Source organism: Leptonychotes weddellii, chromosome 4, assembly GCF_054177405.1.
Source record: "Leptonychotes weddellii isolate Sample4059 chromosome 4, ASM5417740v2, whole genome shotgun sequence".
Taxonomy (NCBI): Eukaryota; Metazoa; Chordata; class Mammalia; order Carnivora; family Phocidae; genus Leptonychotes; species Leptonychotes weddellii.
This window is the reverse complement of record NC_138372.1, coordinates 59,756,541-59,784,264: the sequence shown is the minus strand read 5'-3', so window position 1 is coordinate 59,784,264 and position 27,724 is coordinate 59,756,541. Positions and strand designations below refer to the sequence as shown.

The 27,724-nt window shown below is 40.3% G+C and overlaps 2 protein-coding genes and 1 long non-coding RNA gene across 4 annotated transcripts in view; 1 reads left to right on the top strand and 2 right to left on the bottom strand.

The window, feature by feature from the left end:
* The window catches only part of PTGFR (prostaglandin F receptor), a 108,380-nt gene that overhangs the window by 35,408 nt on the left and 45,248 nt on the right, over positions 1-27,724 (bottom strand). Inside the window, exons 1-2 of one of the 2 annotated variants that reach the window (XM_006732467.3) lie at positions 8,366-8,651; positions 6,060-6,936 (exon numbers count right to left, since the gene is read on the bottom strand). In XM_006732467.3, the coding sequence (XP_006732530.1) occupies positions 6,060-6,857 (798 nt within the window). In that variant the 5' untranslated portion in view covers positions 6,858-6,936; positions 8,366-8,651. Of the gene's footprint in view, positions 1-6,059; positions 6,937-8,365; positions 8,652-27,724 lie in introns of those variants that run through there. The other variant, XM_081817035.1, reaches the window with a different exon arrangement.
* On the top strand, positions 8,642-24,315 carry LOC145721052 (uncharacterized). The gene is made up of 4 exons (XR_014144524.1): positions 8,642-9,187; positions 10,222-10,373; positions 23,895-23,970; positions 24,183-24,315. It is a non-coding gene; the product is annotated as an uncharacterized LOC145721052 (long non-coding RNA).
* GIPC2 (GIPC PDZ domain containing family member 2) overlaps positions 24,176-27,724 on the bottom strand; it is a 305,601-nt gene continuing 302,052 nt past the window's right edge. The window contains exon 6 of the mRNA XM_081817037.1: positions 24,176-25,006. Coding sequence (XP_081673163.1) covers positions 24,945-25,006 — 62 coding nt within the window. The 3' untranslated portion in view covers positions 24,176-24,944. The remainder of the gene's footprint in view (positions 25,007-27,724) is intronic.

Sequence of the window (27,724 nt, the reverse complement as noted above, 5' to 3'; positions counted from 1 at the left end):
TGGCAACCTAGAGAGATTCTGGGCACATTAACATCTTGAATTGTTCTTTAAATGTTTTGGAGCTTAATAAAAACCCCAAGACACATTAAGCCAGAAGATTTTTATATCCAAGAGGGTGTAAATCTAATCCACATGTTTCTGATTCATTTACTCTTGAATCATTCAAGCAATGGTTTTTTTTTTTGTTTTGTTTTGTTTTGTTTTTAGATTTTATTTATTTATTTATTAGAGAGCGAGCGAGCGAGAGAGAAACAGCATGAGAGAGGAGAGGGTCAGAGGGAGAAGCAGGCTCCCCGCTGAGCCGGGAGCCCGATGCGGGACTCGATCCCAGGACCCTGGGATCATGACCTGAGCCGAAGGCAGTCGCTTAACCAACTGAGCCACCCAGGCGCCCTCAAGCAATGTTTTTAAGTGCCCTCCCAATGTCTATGGTATCTTTGGGCATTTTTATAACTCTTCCTCCTTAAAAACAGGAAATCATGTTTTGCCAAGAGTAAATTAACTTAAAATACCAAAAGTATTCCACACCACTGTACACATCTAAAGCAATGGACTTTTATGAAAATTCTCAACTTAGCAATATCTTCTTTAATTGATTGACCTTTGCTGGACCAATCTTACACCATACACTTTCATGGAGTGAGATAATAAGCTTGAAGGAATTCAACTTCAAAGGTCTATACATAGCCCAATATGTTAATCAAATCACACTGTAAACCTATCTGTAATATACTTTATGTTTTGATAATGTATGAACAACTGGACTTCTGAGAGACTGTGCTAAGCCAGACTCTGCAGGAAAGAGACTTTGAGACAGAGATCTGCCTGCAGGGAGTGTTCTGGGGGACTGTGAGGTCGTCAGGGAAGCAGGATTTGGCAAAGGGAGAAGCAGAGCTCAGTGCAGTTGCAAGAAAACCTCAGCAAGCTGTGAAGCATGGATGACCCTTCAGAAATGTCCTAAATGAGGCAAGGGGGCCAGGGCTTTATATCTCCGCATCCACCCGTCACTGTGCACAGAGTGACAAAAGAAGGGGGGCACCACGGTCAAGGCAGCTTCCTTTGGCTGAGGGTAATTTCCCTGTGAGAGCAAGGCTCACCCATCATTTGCTATAAGCCCTCTAAGATCTGTTCATTATGATGCCAATACCTATAGTAATTTCAGTCAAACTTCAATCAGCTACCCAACTTTTTAATTTATTGCTGACAAACGTCTTAGTGACTAAATGTTTAACTACACTGGCTAGAAACACTAGCATTAAGAGTAAATAATCTTTTAAAAAATCAAGTTCAAACTTTATATATGCAAGAGAACATATTTCTTGGGTAAACTCATCTATATAAGAAATCTATTTACTTTTCATATGTTTTACTCTTCTTTTCCCAAATCAAAATTATCCTCTATCCCTGAAGAGAAAGTGAACAAATGTATGTCCTTCTAGTAAAAGATTGCTGAAGTTTAATAGTGTCCAGAGTTGCTGACTTAGGGAACAGATTAAAAATTACCATTTGGTTTCAGTATTTGCCTAATTAACTCTTACCTACAAAACTGAGAATCCACATTCTGGTCAATCATTTGCAATCTTTGGACATTCATATTACTTAAGTTACAGTCAACCAGTCAACAAGTATTTATTGCTCTGCCAAACTGATGAAATAAGCATAGCAATAATAATAAGTTCCTTTTAGGGTCATGTATTCTAGAACGAAACATTAAAAAGAATCATTACTTGTATAAAGACAAAAATAATATTAAGAAAATGTTACTTGAAAGGCTGGTAAATGTTTTTTTTTTCCCCCTCACCCTAGAAACATCAAAAGAATGTCTTCAAGATTTATTTATTAAGGAACCATGATTCACCTAGGATACACAAAAGACAATGACTCTTAAAGAATTTTGTATTGGGCGCCTAGGTGGCTCAGTTGGTCAAGCGACTGCCTTTGGCTCAGATCATGATCCTGGAGTCCCAGGATCGAGTCCCGCATCGGGCTCCCTGCTCGGCAGGGAGTCTGTTTCTCCCTCTGACCCTCCCCCCTCTCCTGCTCTCTCTCTCTCAAATAAATAAATAAATAAATCTTTAAAAAAAAAAAAAAGAATTTTGTATTAATTTGTTGTTAAATGAAATGGTAAACTAATAAGTGCCCCTTGTAGTTTCCTGCATTTTTCAGTTGGGATTATAATTAAATGAATTTATATGAGTTCACCATGTTTAAAACAATAAAACCCAGATATTGTAAAAGTTTAAATTTTAAAATTTTAATGAGCTATAGCTTAAACTAATACTATCTTTGTGCTACATTTCTAAATCTTAATTCCTGAAAACATTTTCTCTTTCGGAAAAATAACACATTAAATTTTAAAAATTAAAAAAAAACACCACAGGGGATTTTTAGGGCAATGAAATCATTCTGTAGGATACTACAATGGTGGACACACGTCAATCTTCATTTATCAAAGCTCACACAATGTACAACACTATGGCAAAACATTACAGACTTTAGTCAGTAAGAATGGGTCATGAATTGTGACAAATGTACCACACCAAAGCAATACTTAATAATAAGGATAACACAGGGGTCAGTGGGAACATGAGAGGGTATAATGTGAACTCTGTGCTTGCCACTCCTTTCCCTGTAAACTTAAAACTACTCAAGAAAAAATAAAGTCTATTAAGTAGAAGGAGGAAGAGAAAACTCAAACAACATGATCATCTTACCTTTGTATTGGTTGAACACCACCATCGAGATTAATCAAGTATTCTCTTTGTCATCAGCTACAAATTTAAATAGTTTTAGAAATTATGCCATTATTGACAAGGTCCGATACAACGAATCTTATCAAGCACAACCACTATTACCTGTATTACTCATCGGCTCCATTTAGTGTGTACACCTGTACCTTTGGTCCAGTTTGAGGCTTAAAATGACAGTGATAACAGGTCAAAAAGTGGGTGCAGATGTTCATCCAGATTATAAATCCAACACATCATACTCATCAATCGTAGAAAGAAGGCACATGATGTAAAGTAGGGCACTGGGGGAAGCTGTCAGCATTACAGGACAACTATGGGAATCCAGAAGTTTGATTTCAAAGGCATTTTTAAAACTTCTTAGTTTTTATAATATAGGGTAGAGAGTGATGGCTCAGTCATTAACACCTATGCAATTTTTCCTAAGCAGTGAAGGAAAAAAAGAGAAATGTTTCAAAGGAGACGCGAGTGCTGGGTGTTACTTGGCATTCCCAAACCTGAGATTTTTGACTCGGGTTCCATTTAGAGCTGTCTGATGGCCTTAACCTAATGCCAAAGGCACAAGTGTCCAGACCGCAGAAGTTATAAATTTTTTAGTCAGAATTTGCTATGAAAACCCAAGTCTCCACAAGAGAAACCTGGAATGCAAAGAATGCTTCAAATAAAATATCAATCCATCAAGACGTATCTGTGGTATATCCACTATGCGTCTAACACAGAAATAATTCTCACACTAAAAAGCATTTTAGAAGTATTGATCCACTGGTGTCATAGGTATGTTGATAATTCGTAAATAGAACATAGACCTCGGAAAATGTTTCACAAAAATAAAATTATGTTCCCAGTAGAAATATGTTCAAAATATGAACTAAATTGTAATAGCTACTTCAACAGTGAAGGAAACCAAAAATTCAGGAAGAGAAATTAGAGAAAAACATAAATTCAAAATACCCATGATGAGCATGAAATCTTGCGACCTCCCACAGTCTCATAGCAGTCAACCTATCAATCACCCCTATTTCTCAGTCAAAAGCCAGAACTAAGGAGACTGAGAACAAACAAAAACCAAAGCACAAGTGATTACCTCGGTTGTCAAGACCACCTGTCTCTCCCTGAGCTCCCTCTTCCATTGTTTGCTGGTTCTCTCTGGGGCGATGACCTTCATTTAAAATGTTTTTTAAATATTTTAAGGTACCTCTTTTCTCACCTTCTTCACATTCTCTTTCCAATCCCCAATTCATTTCAGTGCTACTCACACTCACTTTTTATTTTGAAAAGCTACTCTATTTCAAAGTTTAGGGGAAAAAAAGAAGTATCCTTCTAAGGGAATTCCCCTTGTCGAGTGGCCTAAATTAAATTTCAAGAATGAACGCTGAAGTGATTCCAAGTACTGATAGAACTGTTCTCTGCTATTCAGATTCAAATAACTAGACTATGAGCACAGATCAAATCCCTGCTTGGTTTCACCTCAGGCCTCCTGAAACGACAACAGGCAAGCCTCAAAATGTTGACTTGCCACCCACAGACCCAACCTGGCCTCCCTGGACTTGGGTTCCCAGGACCAACTCAAGAACATCATGAAAAAAATTTAAAATGATTTAACAATTCAAGCAGCTAAATTCAAATTGTGAGGACATAATATGAATAAAGAAATCTTCAAAGAGCAGAAATCCTTTTGTAAAATAAAATCAGCTGGCATGGGATCTGTCTGCAACAGCAGCTCTCACAAACTTCCTCGTGCTTCAGGATCATCAAGATTGTTTATTAAAACTCCACTGGTTTGGGGTGCCTGGGTGGCTCAGTCGTTAAGCATCTGCCTTCTGCTCAGGTCATGATCCCAGGGTCCTGGGATCGAGCCCCGCATCGGGCTCCCTGCTCCGCGGGAAACCTGCTTCTCCCTCTCCCACTCCCCCTGCTTGTGTTCCCTCTCTCACTATCTCTCTCTCTGTCAAATAAATAAATAAAATCTTTACAAAAAAAAAAAAAACTCCACTGGCAACAACGTTTGGACAGTGGCCCTACTAAGGGCCGAGGAAAACTGCATCAGTAACAAGCACCTTCATACCACCAGGCAAGGGATAATCACAACCTCTGCGGTCCATCTACCTTCGTCTCCCCATCTGTGGGTCCCCTGTATTACTGTCTCTAGCCTATTGCTTCACCGGTACTGAAAAAGGAATGAAAATCATCTTTACTGCCATCACTAGCTGCATACAGGGGATTCTTTTTCTCTTTCAATGGCATGCTGTCACTCTTTCCATCATAAAGTAAAATGATGAAGGGAGTTAAGGCCATACTTAAAAATCATAAGTATTTTTTTCTTCTATCTACAAGATACTATAAATGACTTATGTTTGTTGTTAATTCCTTAACCTTAGATTTCCAAATAAAAATATCGAGCTGTCAAACATAGTGACTGGCTACACTAAAAAAAAAAAAATTTTTTTTAAAGGAATGGAATGATAAGGGAAGGGTCCCTAGTTTTCCTGCCAATCATACCTCTCCCTGAACCATGGGCATTTGTTCTTGGGTTGGTGAACTAGTGATTTCTTCACCTAACCTATCCATAGAGTTCACCTCAACTGTCCAACTATCTCAACTCATCACCTCCCTTTGGAAGCCAAGACCTAGTCTTGTGTGTTTAGAAAAACCCAGGAGCTAATATGACTTTTAGATAAAAGTCTGTCTCACTTTCTACCAAGACTTAGTTGAGTCCATTGCAGTACTGTTCTCTGCTATTCAGATTCAAATAACTAGACTATGAGCACAGATCAAATCCCTGCTTGGTTTCACCTCAGGCCTCCTGAAACGACAACAGGCAAGCCTCAAAATGTTGACTTGCCACCCACAGACCCAACCCAGCCTCCCTGGGCTTGGGTTCCTAGGACCAACTCAAGAACATCATGAAAAAAAATCTAAATGACCAATATAGTTGGTCATTTTTTTCACATTTTAGAAACTAATCCTATTAAGTATATTAAAACTATGTTACTCTGTTAAAATTATTTTATCCTCTTCTGCAAGCAGTTTACAGTATAGTTAGAATTGTTTAGCAAGACATTTCTTTCAACTCAGGACTTGGGGGAAAATAACCATGTGTACCATAAATAGCTTAATCCTGAGCCAGACTTGCCACCCACAGACCACTGAGCCAGAGCTGGGTGCTGAAATAAGTTTTGAGTAGGAGTAAACTCCAGCATTTAAAAGATTGATGCCCATCAAGACCAACAACTCTGGAAAAAGACAACAAACCTTGTATTAAACAGGGAAAAATGGAAGAAAGCATAAATTGTCAAAATGTTAGGCTCTTACCAGAAATGGACTCCAGCAAATGCAGGAGACACACATTATAGCCAGGAGCTGGATGACCATTTCAAAATGATGAGACCTGCCTTGTCTGTGCTGCTGACTTTTAAATTTAACTCTTAAAAGTGTAATTCCTGTGATGGCATTGCACAAGAACGAAACGCCAAGGGCTAAGAGCCCCAGAAAAGAAAAGAGAAGAAGATAAAACCTATCTTCCCAGTCTTTGATGTGCTCTGTTTTGTAGAAACACCAGGTCCTCGATGCTTGAATTTTATAGTTTCGATGCCCAAGGATGGGTAGCAAAGCTATGAAAACAGCAAACAAGCACACTCCACTCAACATCATTTTCACATGTTTGGATGTAATTTTCGTAGAATGAAATATTGGTTTGGTGACTCCAATACATCGCTCAATGGCCATCACACTGCCTAGAAAAAGTGGGCACAGACCAGAGAATACCATGCAGATACCAAAAATACTGCAAAGGATGTTCGACTGGTCAAAGCGGATCCAGTCTTTATCAGAAGCGTATACAAAGACCGCTATAGCTCCATTGATGAGGTGGCCAAAGAAGTCTGTGATGACCAGGGCACTGGCCAAAAGCAGAAACGATGCCTTGGACTTCTGTCTAAATCTCTGATAGGCCTTCATGAGAATAGCAATGGCAAGGCTGTTTGATAAGATCCCCACTGTCATGAAGATGATCGAAAAAAATACCGAAAACCGGTTTTCCGTCTGGCAAGTTGTATTTGAAAGGAGCCCAGCTGCAGGAGACACTGGCTGTTTGGAATTGTTCATAGACATTGTTGTGGAGATAAAAAAAAAAAGCTGGCCACTCAAGTCATCTCCCTCTCAGCACAGTGCAGGCTTGCAGTCCGGACATCTGTAGCATAAAGACAGAGGAATGGTGAGCACTGGATAACTGCTCATCTGACATTTAAGACTGACCGGCCCAGCACCCCGCGGTGGGACTCGGATGTATCTGGCCTATCATAAGCAAGGCTGCATCATACCACAGCAGCACATATCTGCCCCCCCCTTCCACATTGCATCTTCAAGGTAATCAAGCTGCCAAGATTGAGACTCCCTTTGGTGCACTCTGTGGCCCCTCTGCAAATGGGTACCTCCTAAATCTCCTCCTGACCTTCATAGGCACCCTAAAACTTGTGAAGTTTACAACATCACCAACAAGATTAGATTTAAACCCAACAAAGTTTTTAAAAGCATGCTCGTCTATTTAAATAACGAGGTGACATTTAAAGTTTCTGCTTTCTTCTTGGATGGGCTTTGTCCCCAAACTGCAGATTATTCTTTAAGTGTTTGTCAGGCAGACAAAACAGTCTTCTTCAAACTTTGGCAGGGGACAGAGTGGACCTGCAAACTCACTGATGTTAAATGGGGCTTCTCTCAATACGTTCTAAAATTGTTAGCTTTAGATCAAATTACAGCAAACCACACACATGTGGGACCCATGGAAGGTCGAGTGGTGAGTCTCTAAGAAGCTTTTCTGGTCCAGCTAGCACCTGTGCAGAAATCCTGGCGACAGGAAAGGAGGCAGTTCGTCGTGCTCCCCGTGAGAACGTCTGCCTACATGCTGTTGATCAAGTTACAAGCTTCAGGGTAGCAACGTCTCATACGAAGTATTCATTTGTATTCATTTATCGTTCTTTCCGTAGTGTGTTGAGGCCTGAGTCATAGACCCTCCATACCCATGACCACAACCATACGCCTCGAGCTAATTCGATTGAGGTTTCCCCCGAGCAGCTTTCCGGGAGGCTGGGAATTACCGAGCCAGCCTTCCTGGGCCGGACGGGAGTGGAGCCGCCCGGGCTGCCCGAGGACTGCCGCCTGCTCCGGGTCTTATAGCTCAACTTTCGCCGTGACTACCCCACCGCCCCTAAGCCTCTGCTTGCAACATCCTTCCCAAACCTAACTTGCTGAAACTTTCTGCTATTGCTCAAACGCCACAGGGCCGGTTTCCCTCCCTCCCTGGGGGGCGCCAAAGGCCTGAGCTGGCCCGGGTGCGGGACTCCAAGGGTCGCCGGCCAGGAACCACCGGACGGGAAGGAGATCTCTCCGTTGCTCCTATTCCCTCCCCTGAGACCCTTTGCACCCGCAGTTCAGAATCAGTTCGGGTCAGCCGGAATACCCCTCTCTCTGAAGGTCTCCCCAGCTCAGGGCATCTGGTCCAAACTTGTTGCCAAGCTCAGATTAAGGTGCCCTCCAGTGCGACCGGGTGAGGGTTCCACCTCGGTGGGGTGGAGCATCCGGAGGCCGACCCCTGGGAATGCAGTCGCTGGAGGGGTGGTTACCTTGGCATCCCGGGCCGCCGGTAGGGCTCTCGGCGGAGAAGGGCGCCCCGCTCCGAGTGCCATGGCGCGCCGGGCTCCGCTCCGCCACCAAGGAGGGTTCCTCCCGCGCAGCCCCGCGCTCCCGCTCCGGCTCCCGCTCCGGCTCCGGCTCCGGCTCCGGCTCCGCTCGGCCCCGTCGCGCGTCCCTCCGCGCGCTCCCCCAGCGCGGAACCTGCGGGCGCACAGGGCTCCTCCGGTCGCTCAGCACCCAGCGGCGCTCGCAGCCTGGGCGGGATGGAGAGCGCGGGTGACCTCCGCCGCCCCCACCCCTCCTCTCCTTTCTCCTCTCCGCCCCCTGTGCCAGGAGCCGGGAGCCCGACCGGGAGAGACCAGGGCTCCGCGCTCAGATGCTACGGCATATGCACCAGCATCAGAGCCCCAGCCCCACCACTTAAGGAAAAGTTTTGTTTCAAACTCCTGTTCAATCTAAAGGCGCCATCTCTAAAGCTGCAAAATCGGAATCGGGAGAGTCGAGGAAAGCCAGCTGTCGTGGCAGCGTGTTGGACTGTCACACTGTAGTTTGCTGAGTGAATCCATCCCAAATCCAGCTCGAAAAAGATCAAGAAATCAGGCAGAAAGAAAGAGACGGTGTATTTGAGGAAAGGGCTTAGTGGCCGATATCCCCAGGGAGTTAAAAACAAGTATTTAAGCCACGTGTTGTAAAGGAAAACAGTCACTGCCTTGGGGTTCACTATCAGAGGACTGGACTATGTTTCTAACTTTCTAAGGAATGTGAGAAGGGAAAGGGATGAGAAGTATTCTTGAAGGACACCTGCAGATAAGGTATTAGTAACATTTTAATGATTTTTTTAAAGCCCAATGTTGACAGTATTTCTAATGGTATGTTTACCCAGAGAGTTGTGAATCTAAATTTTGTGGAGATCATTTTATTATCAAGTGAAGAAATACCCACTACTTCACTAGGAATTATGATTTGGGTCATTTTAATACTGGAACTGCGTTTTGCCAATATTGTTCTGATCCATACCTACTGTGTCTCATTTTTCCAGCTAAATACTTACAGGAATCTATTAGTGACCTCTGTTCTTTTTATTTTAGTAAAGTGTTCCACCACCTATGTGAAAAATTAGTGCCACATGGAAATAAACCCTCTTTACTCTGTTCTAAAGTCAGAAGGGGCCTCTAAATTCCTGGAAATTGAAAAGGATCATAAAATGCTAAAGTGAGATAAAATAAATTAGCCATTAACTATAGAAAAGAATGATTGCACAGTTTTCCCCTGTGGTAGATATTGAGGGTTTTGTTAATAATATGATCATAACTTGTAAAATAAACTATTACTCAGGTGGTCAGGGAATTGAACAATTTGACTAATCAAAGGTTAGTAAAGGAATATTATATCTAGATGGCCAGTATCCAAAGAACAACTCTGTGATAAACTACACAGAAAACGTGAATGCCATAAAGCACTAGTCTTTCCCTCAATGATTAAGAACACTTAATCACATTACACTGCGATTATGTCTGTCTCACTGAAATGAATTCCTGCAGAGGTCTTATTCATCTCTCCACCCTCACCTAGGACTGTGCCTGGACACTTACCAAATGCTGTTTGAATTCATCAATGGTACAAGCAGTATTTCAGTATTATAGTTTGAGATCTTGAAAACTCTTCATCTCTCACTGGAGCACCTCACTAACATCAGCTGCTCTGTCTACTGGGGAAAAAAAAAAGTAAAGAAAGAAATCTCATTAATATAATGTCAAATCATAACATGCATTATTAATATATTTAAGACAATAGAAATTTGTTTTTCAAAATACTACATAAATCCTTTCTTTTTTCTTTTTTTTAGAGAGAGAGTGAGAGCACAAGCAGGGGAGGGGGCAGAGGGAGAGGAACAAGCAGAATCCCTGCTGAGCAGGGATCCCAATGCAGGGCTCGATCCCAGAATCCGAGATCATTACCTGAACTGAAGACAGAGGCTTAACCAACTGAGCCACCCAGGTGCCCCATAAATTCCATTTTTTAAAACAGATTATCTACTTTGCATGTATTCTTGGAGTTTCTTTTTTAGAATCCACTCCTTAATCCAGACGCATTTCACTTGAAGATCAATAAAAGATTCTAAAGCACTGACATCGCTTCTCCTCAAGATAGAATATGTTACTAGTAGCAGAGCAAGTACTAATTGGTATGGAAGATTAGACACCTATTGGTAAAAGAAAAAATATATACACGTGTGTGTTGGGGGGGGTCTGGCCTTATGGGACCCAAATCTGATCCTCTATTCAAAGTTCCCAAAGGCGGCCTTTGGCTGCTTATATAAGGAAGAAGAGCTGGTGATTCTACAGATAAGAGAAATAAACAGATCAAAAAAAAAAAAATTAGTGGGGCCTGGGTGATGGCTCATAAACTCTTCTGAAATGGGGTAGTTGCTATTGGTACTTCTCCTGAGAAGTGGACACCCTCACAAAACTATTCATTGATAAAGTCATTCAACGAATTTTTTGAGCACCTACTTCGTGTCAGGCACTGTTTCTCAGTGGCAGCGATACAGCTGTGTGAACAAAGCTTACAAAGCCCCTCCTCTGGTGTGACTTCTACGTTAAGGGAAGGCACTTACTTTGGGGGAACATGTGCTGGAGACCTTGCAGTGATTTTAGATGTTCAGGATTCCCTTTGTGTTCAATGGAGGCAAAGCTGACGTCAGCCAGTCTGCACAGAGCTAACATACCATGACAGGTGTGTGCTTGGCAATCACCTTCACTCAGAATTAGATGCAGGACACTTTGCTCGTGCACACTGTAATTAAAGTCAGAGAAACAGGGACTCAGTGACACTGAGGTTGCAATAAAAATTCCATAAAAGTTAAAGGGAGTGTTGGAAGTTGAATTTTATGGTTTTAATAAAACTGTCTAGAAAAGCTTTTCTGGAATTTGCCATTGAGATTAATAGTAGAAACATGCCCTGATTTGGTAGTGATGAAAATAATAACATCTTTTGTCTTTTTATTTTTATTATATAACTATTTGATACATGAAAAGTAGCATATGTCACACATTTGAAAATTGTGAATTATAAAAAAATAAACACCCGTGCACCTACTACCTAATATAAGGACTGCATTAGTTTCCTAGGGCCGCTGTAACAAAGTACCACAAGGTGAGTGGCTTAAACAACAGAAATGTATCGTCTTTTACAGTCTGGAGGCTAGAAGTCCAAAATCAAGGTGTTGGCAGTTTTGGTTCCTTCTAAGGGCTGTAAGGGAGAATCTACTCCATGTCCCGTGCCTTCCTTCTGGGGATTTGCTGGTATTCTTTAGTGCTTCTTGGCTTGTGGATGCATCACTTCAATTTCTGCCTTCATCATCATATTCCATCATCCCTGTGTCTCTGATCTCATATGAGGTCTTTTAAGGACCCCAGTCGTATTGAGTTAGGGGTCCACCCTACTCCAGTATGACATGGTCTTAATTAATTACATCTGTAACAACCCTATTTCCAAATAAAATCACAGTCTGAGATACTGGGGGTTAGGACATCAATATATCTTTTTCTGGGGGGGGAGCAATTCAATCCATAACAAGAACTATGTTAGAACATTAATAATATTGCTACATCTATCTGCATATTTCTGCCTCCATTCCAATCCTCTGTATCCCTCCGTCAGAAATAAGAGAGATAACCACTATCCTGAATTGTGTGTTTGTCATCATTCTCTTGAATTTCATTGTTTTATCACATAAATATGCAGATGAACCAACATATTATTTAAATTTCCTTATCTTATGATTTAACATTCCTTAACTTTTTTCATACAAGATTTATAAGATTTGTGCATATCATTGTATGCAGTAGTCGTTCATTCTTTAACAAACTTCTATAATACCTCAGTGTTTGGCTATCCAAATTTTTAAATTACTCTGTCAATAACCTCAGGGTTATTTCCAATGTTTTATTCTCAGGAAATGTTCTGCTATGAGTATGGTCTCATGCCCTTCACCTTATATAGGAGTTTCTCTAGAATATGTACCTTGAATAAAATTACTGGGTCATAGGGTGTGAGAATGTTCAACTCGACTTTACAAGATAATGCTGAAATCTTGTATCAATTCACACTCCTTAAATGGTGCATAAGAATTCCTCATCAGCCACATTCATGATAATGGCTTGGAATTGCCTAGCTTTTTAATTATTACCAGCAGATGATGGTAAAATGATATTACATTGTGGACCTAAATTACGTTTCCCTTTTCATTTATATTTATTCTGCTGTGAAATACCTGTTTGTCTCTTTTATTGGGTTGTTTGTCTTCTTCTCATTAATACTTTTGTGTTCTAGATACTAACCCCTATCAGTTAATGTTTTGAAAACATCTTTTTTTCTCCAAATCACATCTTGCCTTTTCATTTTCTTATGCTATCATTTTTTATGAGCTGATCAGTTTTTGCATATTTTTTATTTTGTATTTCATACTTTTAATTGAAGTATAGGTGACATATAATATTACAGTAGTTTCAGGCATACAATATAGAATTACCATACAATTCAGGAATTTTACCTCTGTGTATTTACCTAAAGAAAATAAAAACACTAATTCAAAGATATATGCACTCCTACATTTATTGCAGCATTATTTACAATAGCTAAGATATGAAAGCAACCTAAATGTCCATCACTAGATGAATGGATAAAAAGGATGTGGTATATATACACAATGGAATATTACTCCACCATAAACAAAGAATAAAATCTGCCATTCACGACAACATGGATGGACCTAGAGGGTATTATGCTAAGTGAAATGAGTCAGACAAAGAAAGACAAAAACATATGATTTTATTTATACATGGACTCTAAGAAATAAAACAAAAAACAGCAACAACAAAAAAGAGAAACAGACTGAAATACAGATAACAATCAAGTGGTTGCTAGAGGGGAGGGGCAAAATAGGTGAAGGGGATTAGGAGCTACAAACTTCCAGTTATAAAATAGATTAAGTCATGGGGATGAGAAGTACAGCATAGGGAATATCATCAATAATACTGTAATAATGTTATATAATGACAGACGGTAACTATACTTATCCTGGTGAGCATTTTGTAAACTATATAACTGTCAAATCTGTTTTTAATTTTAATGTTACCAAATTTAAATATTTTAAGTTTTATCTCTTGTGTTGTATTTTAGCATTTTTGTGTCAATTTTTTAAAAATTTTAATCCCAGTATAGTTAACATACGGTGTCATATTATTGTCAGGTGTACAATATAGTGATTCAATAATTCTATACATGATTCAGTGCTCAAGATGAGTTTACTCTTAATCCTCATCACCTCTTTCATCCATCCCCCCACTCACCTCCCCACTGATAACCTTCTGTTTGTTTATAGTTAAGAGTCTGATTTTTGGTTTGTCTCTTTTTTTGCCTTTGTTTTTTTCTTAAATTCCACATACGAGTGAAATCATATAGTATTTTTCTTTCTCTGACTGATTTCTCTTAACATTATGCTCTCTAGCTCCATCTATGTTGTTACAAATGGCAAGATTTCATTCTTTTTTATGGCTGAATAAAGTACCACCTCTTCTTTATCCATTCATCTATTGATGGACACTTGGGCTGCTTCCATTGTAAATAATGCTGCAGCAAACATAGGGGTACATATATCCTTTCAAATTAGTGTTTTCGTATTCTTTGGGAAAATACCCAGTACCGTGATTACTGGATCACAGAGTATTTCTATTTTTTTTTTTATTTTTTGAGAAATCTCCATCCTGTTTCCACAGGCTGCACCAGTTTGCATTCCGACCAAAAGCGCAAGAGGGTTCCTTTTTCTCCATGTCCTCACCAACACTAATTCATTTATTAGTTCTAGTAGTTTTTTGGTGGAGTCTTTAGGGTTTTCTCTGTGTAGTCTCATGTCATCAGCAAACAGTGAAACTTTTACTTCTTCCTTACAAATTTGGAAGCTATTTATTCCTTTTTCATGTCTGATTGCTACAGCTAGGATTTCCAGTACTATGCTGAATAACAGTAGTGAGAGTGGACACATTTGTCTTGTTCCTGACCTCAAGGGAAAAGCTCTCAGTTTTTCCCCATTGAGTATGATGCTAGCTGTGGTTTTTCATGTAAAGGCCTTTATTATGTCAAGGTATGTTCCCTCTAAACCTACTTTGTTGAGGGTTTTTATCATGAATGGATATTGTACTTTGTCAAATGCTTTGTCTACATATATTGAAATGATCTTATGGTTTTTATCCTTTCTCTTATTGATATGATGTATCCCATTGATTGATTTGTGAATACTGAACCACCCATGCATCCTAGGAATAAATTCCACTTGATGGTGGTGAATGATTTTTTTAATGTATTGTTGGATTCAATTTGCTAGTATTTTGTTGAGGATTTTTGTATCTATGTTCATCCCCAGCGATATTAGCCTGTAGTTTTCTCTTTTTTGTGGTGTCTTTATCTGGTTTTGGTATCAGGGTAATATAGGCCTCATAGAATGAATATGGAAGTTTTTATTCCTTTTTTATTTTTTGGAATAGTTTGAGAAGAATAGGTATTAACTCTTCTTTAAATGTTTGGTTGAATTCACCTGTGAAGCCATCTGGCCCCAGACTTTTGTTCATTCGGAGTTTTTTTGATTACTGATTCAATTTCATTGCCGGTAATTGGTCTGTTCAAATTTTCTATTTCTTCCTAATGCAGTTTTGGGAGGTTATATGTTTCTAGGAATTTACCCATTTCTTCTAGGTCATCCAATTTGTTGGCATGTAATTTTTCCTAACATTCTCTTATAACGCTTTGTATTTCTGTGGTATCAGTTGTTATTTCTCCTCTTTTATTTATGATTTTGTTTGAGTCTTCTCTTCTTTTTTTTTCCTTGATGAGTCTGGCTAAAGATTTATCAATTTTGTTGGTCTTTTCAAAGAATCAGCTCCTGGTCTCATCAATCTGTTTTATTGTTTTTTTTAGTTACTATTTCATTTATTTCTGCTCTAATCTTTATTATTTCCTTCCTTTTTTTTTGGTTTTGGGGGGTTTTTTATGTTATTTTTCTAGCTCCTTTAGGTGTAAGGTTAAGTTGTTTATTTGAGGTTTTTCTTGCTTCTTGAGGTAGGCCTGTAATGCTATAAACTTCTTGGAACCACTTTTACTGCATCCAAAGATTTTGGACCATTCTGTTTTGATTTTCATTTGTATTTTTTTATTTCCTCTTGATTTCTTGGTTGACCTACTCATTGTTTTGTAGCATGTTATTTAACCTCCATTTATTTGTGCTCTTTCCAGATTTTTCCTTGTGGTTGATTTCTAGTTTTATAGTATTATAGTCAGAAAAGATGCATGGTATGATTTCAATCTTTTAAATTTGTTGAGATTTGTTTGTGGCCTAATATGTGATCTATTCTGGAAAACGTTCCATGTGCACTTCAAAAGAATGTGTATTCTGCTGTTTTAAGATGGAATGTTCTGAATATATCTATTAAGTCCATGTGGTCCAATGTGTCATTCAAAGCCTCTGTTTCCTTGTTGATTTTCTGTTTGAATGATCTACTCATTGATGTAACTGGGGTGTTAAAGTCCCCTACTATTATTCTACTATTCTCAATTACTTCTTTTATATTTATTATTAACTGTTTAAGTATGGGTGCATAAATATTTGCAATTGTTATATCTTCTTGTTAGATTGTCTCCGTATGATTTTATGGTGTCCATCTTTGTTTTAAAGTCTATTTTTCCCAGCACAAGTATTGCTATCCCAGCTTTCTTTCCACATCCATTTGCATGATAAATGTTTCTCCATCCCATCACTTTCAATCTACATGTGTCTTTAGGTCTGAAGGGAGTCTCTTGTAGGCAGTATATAGATGGGCCTTGTTTTCTTATCCATTTCATCACCCTAAGGCTTTTGATTAGAGTATTTAGTCCATTTACATTCAAAGTAATTATTGATAGGTATGTACTTATTGGCATTTTCTTACTTGTTTTTGTAGTTCTTCTCTGTTCCTTTCTTCTCTTTATCTCTTCTCTTATGATAAGCTGGCTTTCTTTAGTGATGTACTTGGATTCATTTATCTATTTTTTGCATATCTATTACTGGTTTTTGATTTGTGGTTACCATTAGGTTTGTATGTAACATCTTATGCATATAGCAGTCTATAAGAAGTAGATGATCACATAAGTCTGAACCCGTTCTTTACTCCTCTCCTCCCACCCCCTTCCCCATGTTTTAAGCATATGATGTCATACTTTACATCCTTTTGTGAGACCCTTGACTGATTTTTATAGATATCTTTATTTTTACTACTTTTGTACTTCCTCCTTTTCTTACTCTTACTATCATCTTTCTTTTCCACTCAAAGAATTTCCTTTAACATTTCTTGTAGGCCTGGCTTAGTGGTCATGAATTCCTTTAACTTTTGTTTGTCTGGGAAACTCTTTATCTGTCCTTTTATCCTGAATGATAGTCTTGCTGGACAGAGTATTCTTGACTGCAGATTTTTTTTCCTTTCAGCACTGAATATATCATGGTACTCCCTCTGGCCTGCAAAGTTTCTGCTGCAAAGTCTGCTGATAGCCTGATGGGGTTTCCTTTGTATGTAACTGTTTTCTTTTCTCTTGCTGCTTTTAAAATTCTCTCTTTGTCATGATTTTGTGCCATTTTTATTACTATATATCTTGGTGTGGACCTCCTTGGGTTGATCTTGTTGGGGGCTCTCTGTGCCTCCTGGATCTGAATATTTGTTTCCTTCCCTAGATCGGGGAAGTTTTCAGCTATTATTTCTTCAAATAAATTTTCTGCCCTCTTTTCTCTCTCTTCTCCTTCTGGGGATTCCTATAATGTGAATGTTATTACACTTGATGATGTCTGTTCTCATTTTGCATAATTTTTTTTTTTCTCTAACCTGCTCAGTGTGATTGCTATCCATTACTCTGTCCTCCAGGTCACTGATTTGTTCTTCTGCTTCCTCTACTCTGCTATTTACTCCATATATATTCCATCTGTATGTTTAATTTCATTTATTGTGTTCTTTATCTCTGATTGGTCCTTTTTCATCTCTTTGTTAAGGGTCTCACTGATGTCCTCCACTCTCTTCTCAAGTCCAATGAGTATCTTTATGATCATTACTTTAAATTTTCTATCAGGCATATTATATATCTCTGTTTTGCTTAGGTCTCTTGTTGTGATTTTATCCTGTTCTTTCATTTGGGACGTATTCCTCTGTGTCCTCATTTTGTATAACTCTCTGTGTTTCTGTGTGTTAGGAAAGTCAGCTATGACTCCTGCTCTTGAAAGTAATGACCTTATGAAAAAGATGTCCTGTAGTGCCCTGCAGTACAAAGTCCCCTGTTGACCAGAACATGGCACTTTAGAGGTATCTTCTGTGTGTGTTGCATGTGCCCTGCTGTTGTGGCTGAGCTAATTTTTCCTTCAAGTCCATTCATCTCAGTGGCTCTCTTTGCCTCTTGTGGGCAGTGTTTTGTCCTTGTGGTGTTAATGGACCAGTCTGGGCTGCCTTGGGCTTAAGTTGAGTCAGACCAGGCATTTGCTAGAGACGTAGTCACACCAAACAGCAGAGTGCTTTCCCTGTGTTGTCCCCTAAGAAGTATTCATTGCTGGGTGGGACCTGCCATCAGACCAGCTGTCTTCCCCCAGTCCACTGCTGGGGCCTCAGTCTGACTGGTGTGTGTGGTTATCCTTTCTTCTCCCTGGGGCAGGAGTCACTTTGGAGTGGCACTGACCTCTGTCAGGGCTGCTTGCACACTACCAGGCTTGTGGCCCTGGTTTGGATGGGCTCCAGCCAAGAGCATATTAAAGGGGGTGGATCCAAAAGATGCATGGGGACAGGGCACACAGTTTTAGAAAGGTTTGCATGCCAGTTCTCTGTAAGAGGGGACCTGCCACTGCCACTGCCAAGACTGAGATCAGCCAGGTTGGAAGAGGCAGATCCATAAAGTGAACATGTCAGAAGATGTGTTAGAAAGGTCTGCACTGGTCTTCTGAGAGAAGGGATCCACAGCACTGGGACCAAGGCAGGCCTGGCTGGAGGGGACAGACCCGTTGAAGCACAGCAGGGGGTGGGGGGCATGGTGTCAGCAAGTTAGGTAGGGAATGTCAGTGCCACAGTGGTTCCCTTATGTGGCTATAGGTTTATGCTGGGCAAGGGGAGGGAAATGTTACCTGCCAGCTCCTTTGATCCTGAAGGAGTCTTCCAATGATCTCTGTCCTTCTAGGACATGCTCTGAGATTAGTAAATAACTCTGCTTCCCATATGCCCTAGGCATTTTTCAAACTGCTGCTTCTATGTTTTATCTCCAGGGACTATTGTACTGTCTCTTTAAGGGCAGGGCCTCAGTTCTGTCTTGCCTTCCCCCGTCTTCCAAAGCCAAGTCCACTGATTTTTAAAATTCCAGGCTTTAAGTCCTGCTGGTTGTAAGAGTTCATGAAATTCAGCCCCTCTGGTTTTCAATACCAAATGTTACAGGGATTCATCTGCCCTATGCAAGCTTCCCAGTGTGATAGTCTCTTTCTCTACCCTCTCTGTGCCCACAAGTCCCTTCCCACCTCACCTTCCCCTTCCTACCATCTCTGATGTGGCCTTTTCTCCACATTTAGTTGTAAGGTTTGTTCTGCCAGTCTTCATGTTGTTTTCTGGGTTATTTATAGTGATATGGGTGTTATCTAGTTGTATCCATGGGACAAGGTGAGCTTAGGGTCCTCCAATTCTGCCATCTTCCCAGCAATTCACCCCTTATATCACATTTTAAAAGTTTTTCCAGATTATAAAGATATTCTACTATATATTTTCTAAACATTTTAACATTCTTGCCTTCCATATTTAAGTCTTCGATCTTTCAGATAATGATTTTTGAGTATTATGTGACGTAGGAATCCAGGGGGTTTCTCCATATAGATACCTGGTTTTCATAATGTTATTACTAAATAATCCCTCTATTATGGATTGAATTGTGAAGTCCTAAACCCCAGTACTTCAGAATGTGACCTTCTTTGGAGATAAGGTCAGAGGTAGTAAAGTTAAAATGAGGACATTGGGGTGGGCCCTAATCCAATATGACTGATGTCCTAATAAAAAAAGGAAATTTGGAGATAGACCCACATACAGGGAGAACACAAGGTGAACATGAAGGTGGTCAACTACAAGCCAAGGAAAGAGAACAGAATCTTTCCTCACAACCCTCAGAAAGAACCAACCTTGCTAACACCTTGATTTTAGACTTCTAGCCTCCAGAACTGTAAGACAATAAATTTTTGTATTTAATCCACCCAGTTTGTGGTATTTTGTTGTGGCAACCCTAGCAAACTTGTATGCCCCCCTTCATCACTATTCTGGAATTTATATCTCTCATATATCAAGTTTCCATATATTCATGGGAAAACTATTATTTGTTGACTGCCTACCATATAGTAAAAACTAGTGTAGATACTTTAATTATGTTATAATACTTAATCTTCTAAGCAAATGTAGGAAGTCCAAGTAGCCATCATTTCTCACCTGCATTATGGCAGCAACCTCCTCCCAACTGTCTCCAGGCTTATTTGACTCTAATCCATTACCCTGTGCAGTCAGATTCATCTGTTGAGTAGGGGTTCCAAGACCAGACTGGCCAAGTTCATGTTCAAGGCCCAACTAGCTCCATAACCTTAGGAAATTACCTAATTCTTTTATGCCTTGATTTTCTCATCTTAACAATGTAAAAAATAACAATACCTACCTCATGGACTTGTTATAAGAATTAAATTAAGTTAAATTAGGTAAATGCTTTGAAGAGTAGCTGGTGCTCCATATGTGGTAGGTATTACCATACATTTATAAACTGCAAATATGGTTATGTTGGGCCCCAACTTACAACCTTGAAATGGCTTTCCATTTATCATCATTTCCCCTCAAGCAGGTTCTCTGGGGCCTCAGTTCGTAAGAGGTTAATTTCTTAAAAACATTAATTAGGTTTGGGAAAGCTATTAAACAAACGTGAAATGGAATTGTTTATTGAAGAACATTAACAGATACTAATGTGCATTGTGAAGCTTCTGGAAGGGACAATGCTCAGCAGTTCCTCTGGACTCTGGTCTCAGTGGGAAGTACTGTTTGGGAAGTGCTATTGTCACTCTTAAGATCTCTGAATGCTTTAACATGGTTTTCAAGGCCCTTCCTAATCTATTCAGCTACTTCTCCCCAATGCTTAACTCTCATTCTTCAGCCCTAGAACTCAATGCCTCAGCACCACTGACATTCTCAGGTCCCGAACCCTGTCTCTTGGCCTTCATTCCCCCTATATTTAAGAATCTTCCTCCAACCCCTCATGCGTTGCCTGTCTCCTATTCAGGCTTCAGGGTTTAGCATAAAAAAATAACTTGCCTGATTAGAATGGCAAGCGCATGTGACAAAACCAAGGCTATCTGACCACAAAACCCATACTCTAACCAACTCTTCATATTGCCTCTAGGTTTAATAAAACATAAAGTGCTGTCCTTTATGTACAAGGTTTGTTTCCACTAATCCTACCACCCGAAGGACAGATGCCTGTATTGTTTTTCTTTCAGTGCAAAAAGTTTTTCAATAATCCATCTACATTCTTTCACAATATCCAAGACCCAACGGTGGCACATTTTTAGCACTAATGTTTGTGTTAACTCTTTATGTTAACAAGAGTTCTTCATATGTCAGAATAGAAAGTCTGTGAGGTAAAAAGGAGGGAATGATTGGAAGGAGGCAAAATAAAACAATAATATTTTATTTCCCACCCAGCACTATGACAGGCTCTTCTCATGTACACATTAACACCAGCAGGTAGTTATTTTTACCTTTATTATTCAGAGAAGAGATGGAGAAACCAAAGCCCAGAGAGCATAAATTATTTGCCCAAGATCACACAGCTATGCTGAAAGTGAGATACAATCCAAACCCTGAAGTGCCCAATTCCCTCTGCTTCATTCAGGGAGCAGGGGGCAGTGCAGACCCTCTTAAACTTCCTGTCTGTTCCCACACGTCCCTTCAGCCTGGACTCTGCTCCCGGCTCCTCCCCTCAGAGCCCTGGGTGCTTATCACTATTTGCTATTTATTCTAAGAATTAGGTGGATCTTAAAGTGAGCAAGGCATTTGTGCTAAGGACATTTAAGAGGCAGAGACCAGGTAGCTCCAGTTTCTGCCCTCAAGAAACTTAAAATCTAGAGTGGCATGCTAGTTCTTGTTAACACCTCTTCTCTTTTTCTTTTTCTTTTTTTTTTAACTTTTCTTTCCATTTCACCTTCATCGTTTTCCAGGCTCCTATTTGCTCTTTGGAACTTTTCCTCCTGACTTATCTGACTTCAGTATTTGATATAGGTATCTAGGATCCAACTAAGAAACAAATTTAATCTACCTAGTAAACTTTTTTTTTTTAATGCCCCTGAGTACGTGGGCTACTGGGTGGTGCAGTCAGTAAAGCATCCAACTCTTGGTTTCGGCTCAGGTCATGATCTGAGTATTGAGATCAAGCCCCTGCCAGGCTCTGTGCTCAGTGCAGAGTCTGCTTGGGACTGTCTCTCCCCCCTCTCTCTCAAATAAATAAATCTTTAAAAAAAAAAAAATGGACCTGAGCAGGGGAGACACAAGACATATAGTGTATGACAAGAGTAAAGGTAACAAGCAAGAGTTTGTTGCATGGAAGGGAGTGGACCAGATGCAGCATCATGGAAACGCCTGAAGGCAATGTGGACCCCAGCACAAAGCACCAAAAAGGAGCACGGTGTTGTTCACGTTTTTTGTTCATGCTTGTATATGAAAAGATATAGAATTTACATCTATTGAGAACTGACTATGTCTCAAGTACCATGCTAAATGCTTTACTTGTAGATTCAACTAACTTTCACAAGAACTCTATGCGATCTTCATTTTGCACATGAGGCAACAGAGGCACAGAAAAATTAAGGGGTGAAATCATGTAACGGTAGAGGAGAAACTCAGTGTCAGATCTGTTCAGTGCCTCCCTTGACCTTAATCGATGGCCATACTGCCTCACTGAAAATGATAAGCAGCAGCCATAACCCCCCTGCACACTGCAGTTGGACACACAGGGTTGTCCACGTATTGGCAGTTGTCATGAAACTTCCTTTTGTGGTCAAGTGGTTATCAGGGTCATCTTGACTTCTTGACTGCATTCAATACTTGCCCACCACTTTTACATGAAACCTCACTTTAATGAAGCTTCAAAACACCAGTATCCAAATCCAAAGCAAATCTACAACTACCATGAAGGATGATGAGACCATCCTTGGAAAAATAAAGAAAATCATACCTTAAAAAATTGAAAATTCATCTCTTGAACTGCAATTCAAGTAAAGAGAGCTTGAAGGGGAGAATATTGATAGCTTGCTATTCCTCTAAGTCAGCACAAAGAGGGAACCGCTTTCCATAAAAGATGGAGCCATCATAGCTGTGGAAACAGTATCAAAAAGCCGAACTCCAGAGTAGGGACTAGCTTCTTGGGTATGTAGCCAGTGCCACCTTGAAATTCTGAATCATTTTTGTTTGAATTTGTGTTTTTAAGAGAAGTTCAATGGTACAAAGGAGCATGCACAAGGGGCTTAGAACCTCTGGCTCCTGCACAATCACATCTTCCTGGGATGGGCCGCCCTAGGACCAGTCCACCATGACCTAGTCCCCTGTCCCACACCCCAGCCAGCCTCCCCCACTCTATCACTATCTGTAACTGCTGTCACTCTTCACCTACAAAGGGGCCTTGCCATGAGCTTCGGTAGGGTTGGAGTCAGGCACACACCCTGTGGCATCTTAGGCCTAGCTGCTGCCATTCCCATTCCAGGTGAGATCTGTCTTGGCCAGGATAGGGGCAAGCCTCTGTACCTCATCCAGGCACTGAACCATATCCTGGCACAGAGGTTTAAGATCTTTAGGGGCTGTCCATCTACCAGGGGTTGGGGTCGTAGGCCTATGGAAATAAGGGACCCCTGGCTTGACTCCCATGGCCTCAGCCCCCTGCTGGGATGCTGCTTATAGGTTCTTTGGCTGATGGGAAGAGGAACTCAGTAGTAGCCATGAGGCCCAAGCAAATGCACACACACCCCAAATCATGGAGCAGGACCCTTGAGTGCCTGTGATGGTCTGTCCAGCCCCATGAGTATCCTTGTGCCCTGAGCGCCCCCGCAGTTAGCTCCATGCCTGAGGAATCTTCTCTTCTTCCTTCCTACCTTCTTCATTCTGTCTTAAGTTTATCTCTGATCAGCTAGAGGCACCTTCCAAGGACAAGCCACAAAATACAAATTGTGTAATTTTGGTGACTCCACACAAAAGAAATGTTCTGATATTTGTTTTTGAGTTGGCATTGCACAATATAGAGATGAACAATAAAATTCATGCTAATAATTTAACATTTTGAGTTTTATTTACTTAGAACATCAAATAGCATATAAACACCATGAGAAGTTGAGAGAGACACAAAAGAAATGAAAAAGCTTTATATTCTCGTACTTTTTCCCTGTTTTTGGCATTTCTTTCTCAGCTTCCACACTGAACACTGGATCTTAATCGTCTATACAGCCCCTGTTATAGTGCCTAATGCAAAGAGTAAATATTTGGTAAGTGAGTGAATAAATTCCTATAACAATTTCTCCCTTATGGAACTAAGATCTTTCTACCTGCTAAACTGACAAAAGAGGCTGGGTTCTCTGTATTCTTGTATCTTCCATAAAGCTTAGCACAATTCCTTTGGTGGTGTCCATTGAAGTATATTGAATAATTATATATACATTTGTGTTTTTCCCTTGTCTCAATGACTATATCTCTCTAGACAATATGAAGAGGACAAAAATTATAGGCTGAGTAAATTAAAAAATACTCTCAAATTATCCAACACACAAGGCAGAAAAAGAAATGAAGAGGAAAAGTCATTCTCAGCTGAATCATGCAACTAATTACCCATATTTTCCCCAGTATGTTCCATGTTCGGGCAGAGCTGAAGATTCACGTCTCATTTTCTAAGAGCCCATTATAACGTACTCTCACATGGTTGACATTGTTTCATCTATTGTAAAATTTTTAAATATCAAATTGAAATCCCTGCATGGTCATGAATTTCTTTTTTAAAGTTCAAAAAAGTGCTGGCTTTCAGAGTTTGACTTGTCTGACTGTAAGAGGAGCTCACTCGTGAGTGTCAGTCAGAGCCAGTCCTCACTAAGCAGAAGGAACAAAACTGCTGTCAGAACACTGTGTCCTTGACAAATAGAAACTTTGCTGTTTTCACACATGTTGGAAGTTTGTTCTTTCACATAATTGAGTCTTTATTCTTAATAGGATAATCATCGGACAGAAATGTCTCCCTTTCCAGAGCACCTCTTCTGCACACTGAACACTTCTGCATGTCTCTGCCAGAGCTGGCGGTTTAAACACAACTGAATGAGGGTAAAACTTTGTCTCAAAATACATACATTCTCCTGGCATCTCTATTCCTTCAAACAATCCCAGGTATCCAGAGGGTCAATGTCTTAGTCATCACTGAGGCCACCCCTCTCCCCACTCCAACAGTAGTTCAACATGCCAGCTCAGTCACCAATCAGCTGATCATCTCAGACAAGTCACTGGATCCCTCTAAGCTTCGGATGCCCCATCTACACTCTGGAGAGCAACAGGTAAAGGAAAGAAAAAAAGGAGAAAATGCTAGGTTAGAATGGTCTTTAGGATTCTGTATTGGTCAAAGTTCTTCAGAAAAACCATTAAGGTGTGTATGTGTGTGTGTACATAAATATATATAAAGAGAGAGATACATACAGAGAAAGGGATTACATATATACATACATTATACATACATTATATACATCATATCCTTGGAGAAGGCTGTGTTTTTGTTCTATTCAGGTGTTCCTATATATATCCTAATAGCTCTGTTTCTCTGGAGAACCTGGATACAAACCCCTGATCATACTTTGGCCCATTAAATGAAACTGGCCCTCCATATACCTGCAGGTGGTCTGGTCAACAGCCAGTTGGAGTAGCATTCTACACAGAGAACCAATCACACAAGGAACTAGAGCATAAAATAAGAAACCAAGAGAGAAGCCTGTTTATAAAGATTAAATGTAGTGGGATTAGTGGAAGATTCACCTCACTGGGCATACGAGTGCCTGGGAGGATCTGCTTCAGTTCCCCTTGGCTGATGGTCTGAGTCTGATGATGCAACTCCATCCTCTTGGCTGATGGTCTGAGTCTGATGATGCAACTCCATCTAATATCAGAACAGGCCCAGGAATCTGCAAAAACTTAGAAGTTAAAAGTAGCCAGGGAAAGCAAGGACAGACACTCCCTGCTAATTCAAACATTGGTTTATTCATTTTTTTCTATAAATACTTATTTGTTTAGCTTGAACAAAATTCTGATGCAATGATTCTAGATTGTTTCAGGAGTGCGTTTGTCATGAAGTTATATAGCCAAGATTTAAGTGGGCAAGAGGCCTTTGATAGAACCGGCATGGTAGACATAATCCAAATATAACATGTGAAGAAGAAAGAGAAATTGAGCTCATAACCACACCACATCTGAAGGTGATTTTAGAATTTAACCACATCAGGGTGTGGAATGGAAAACACATTGGGTGAACCTTGCTGCCACTGAAAGGCCAAAGGTGCCTGGAATAGTAAATGAACCACTGGGCCAGGACTAGGCTGGCAATCATCATGTCATGATGCCTTCAACTTGCCAAGATATCTGCTCAAAGCAATCAGTCCAGGCATTCTGCCATGCAACTGACCCATGCAACTAAACGTTAGCCACTAGTCTTTGACACCCCTGCTTCACACATAGAATCTGCCACGGTTTCAAATATATTGAATCCAGATACATACAGATTGTACCAAAAGTGGATGCTGTCATTCCAAAACCATTTCTTTTACTAAGAAATATTTCATCAAAATTATGAAAGTTGGACCTTAGAATAATCAAAAATTTCTAAAAAGCAGACAGTGACACCAGCTAAAACGCAGTTGGCTTCAAGGAGAGTCCTTGTATATTTACACTCAAAAGCAATGGAAAACTTCTGTCTCGCACACATAATCGGTTGATTGATTTCATTCTTCCGATCCAGTTCGGTGTTTTGAGACTAATGGAGGAGATGCCTCTGTGTCTGTGGTCCTCGTCTAGCTTTTCCTATCAATAATTGCTTTTCAATCAAACACGATTTCACTGAATTGACCAGCTATGTGTTATCTTCTAGAAAAGAATTCTAATAAATCTGTAGAACGGCTTCCTCTTCCTAACATTATGCTCTACAGGGGCGACCAGAGCTCAGCTCATCAGCCCGCACCTACGCATCTCTGCTCTCCCTGCTCCTCTTCCTCCCACTTTCATCACCCCACCTGTTTCCTTAAACACACCAGGCAGACTCCTGTCTTAGGGTACTTGTACTGTTGCTCTCTCTACCTGGAATATTTCTCACACATGTCCACTTAGCTAACTCCTTTACCAGCTCATGTCTTTCCTCACATTTCACCTTCTCAATGAGGTCTGTTCTGCCGACTCCTCTTATACTGTAAATCTTGCCCCATGGCTCACCAGCACCCCTGCATGGATCAGGCCCTCTCCATCCCTCTTACCCTGCCCCACCATCCCTCCTTTCCATATTACTTATTACCTTCTAACATACTATATGATTTGTTTACTGTCATTATTATTTACCATCTCCTCCTCTAGAATGAAACTTCCACGAATGCATTAGTTTCCCATGGCTGCTATAAGAAATTACGACAGACTTGGTGGCTAAAACAACATAAATTTGTTCTCTTAGGGCACCTGGGTGGCTCACTCATTAAGCGTCTGCCTTCAGCTCAGGTCATGATCCCAGGGTCCTGGGATCGAGCCCTGCATCAGGCTCCCTGCTCGGCGGGAAGCCTGCTTCTCCCTCTCCACTCCCCCTGCTTGTGTTCCCTCTCTCACTGTGTCTCTCTCTCTCTGTCAAATAAATAAATAAAACCTTTTAAAAAAAAATTGTTCTCTTAGAGTTCTGGAAGTCAGAAGCCCAAAATCAGTTTCACTGGGTCAAAGTCAAGGTGTCAGCAGAAGGCCCTGAGGGGAGAATCTGTTTCCTTCCCTTTTTCAACTTCTAGCATTCACCCACTCTTCTTGGCTTGTGGCCCTTCCTACATCTTCAAATCACATTACCCCAGTCTTTGTTTACATAATCACATTGCCTTTTCCTCTTATGAAGGAAATCCCTCATGCCTCCTTCTCGTGAAGACATTTGTAATTCCAATTCAGGCTCACTGAGATAATCCTGGATAATCTCTCATCCCAAGATTCTTAATTATACCAGCGAAGTCCCTTTAGCCACATAAAGTAACATAT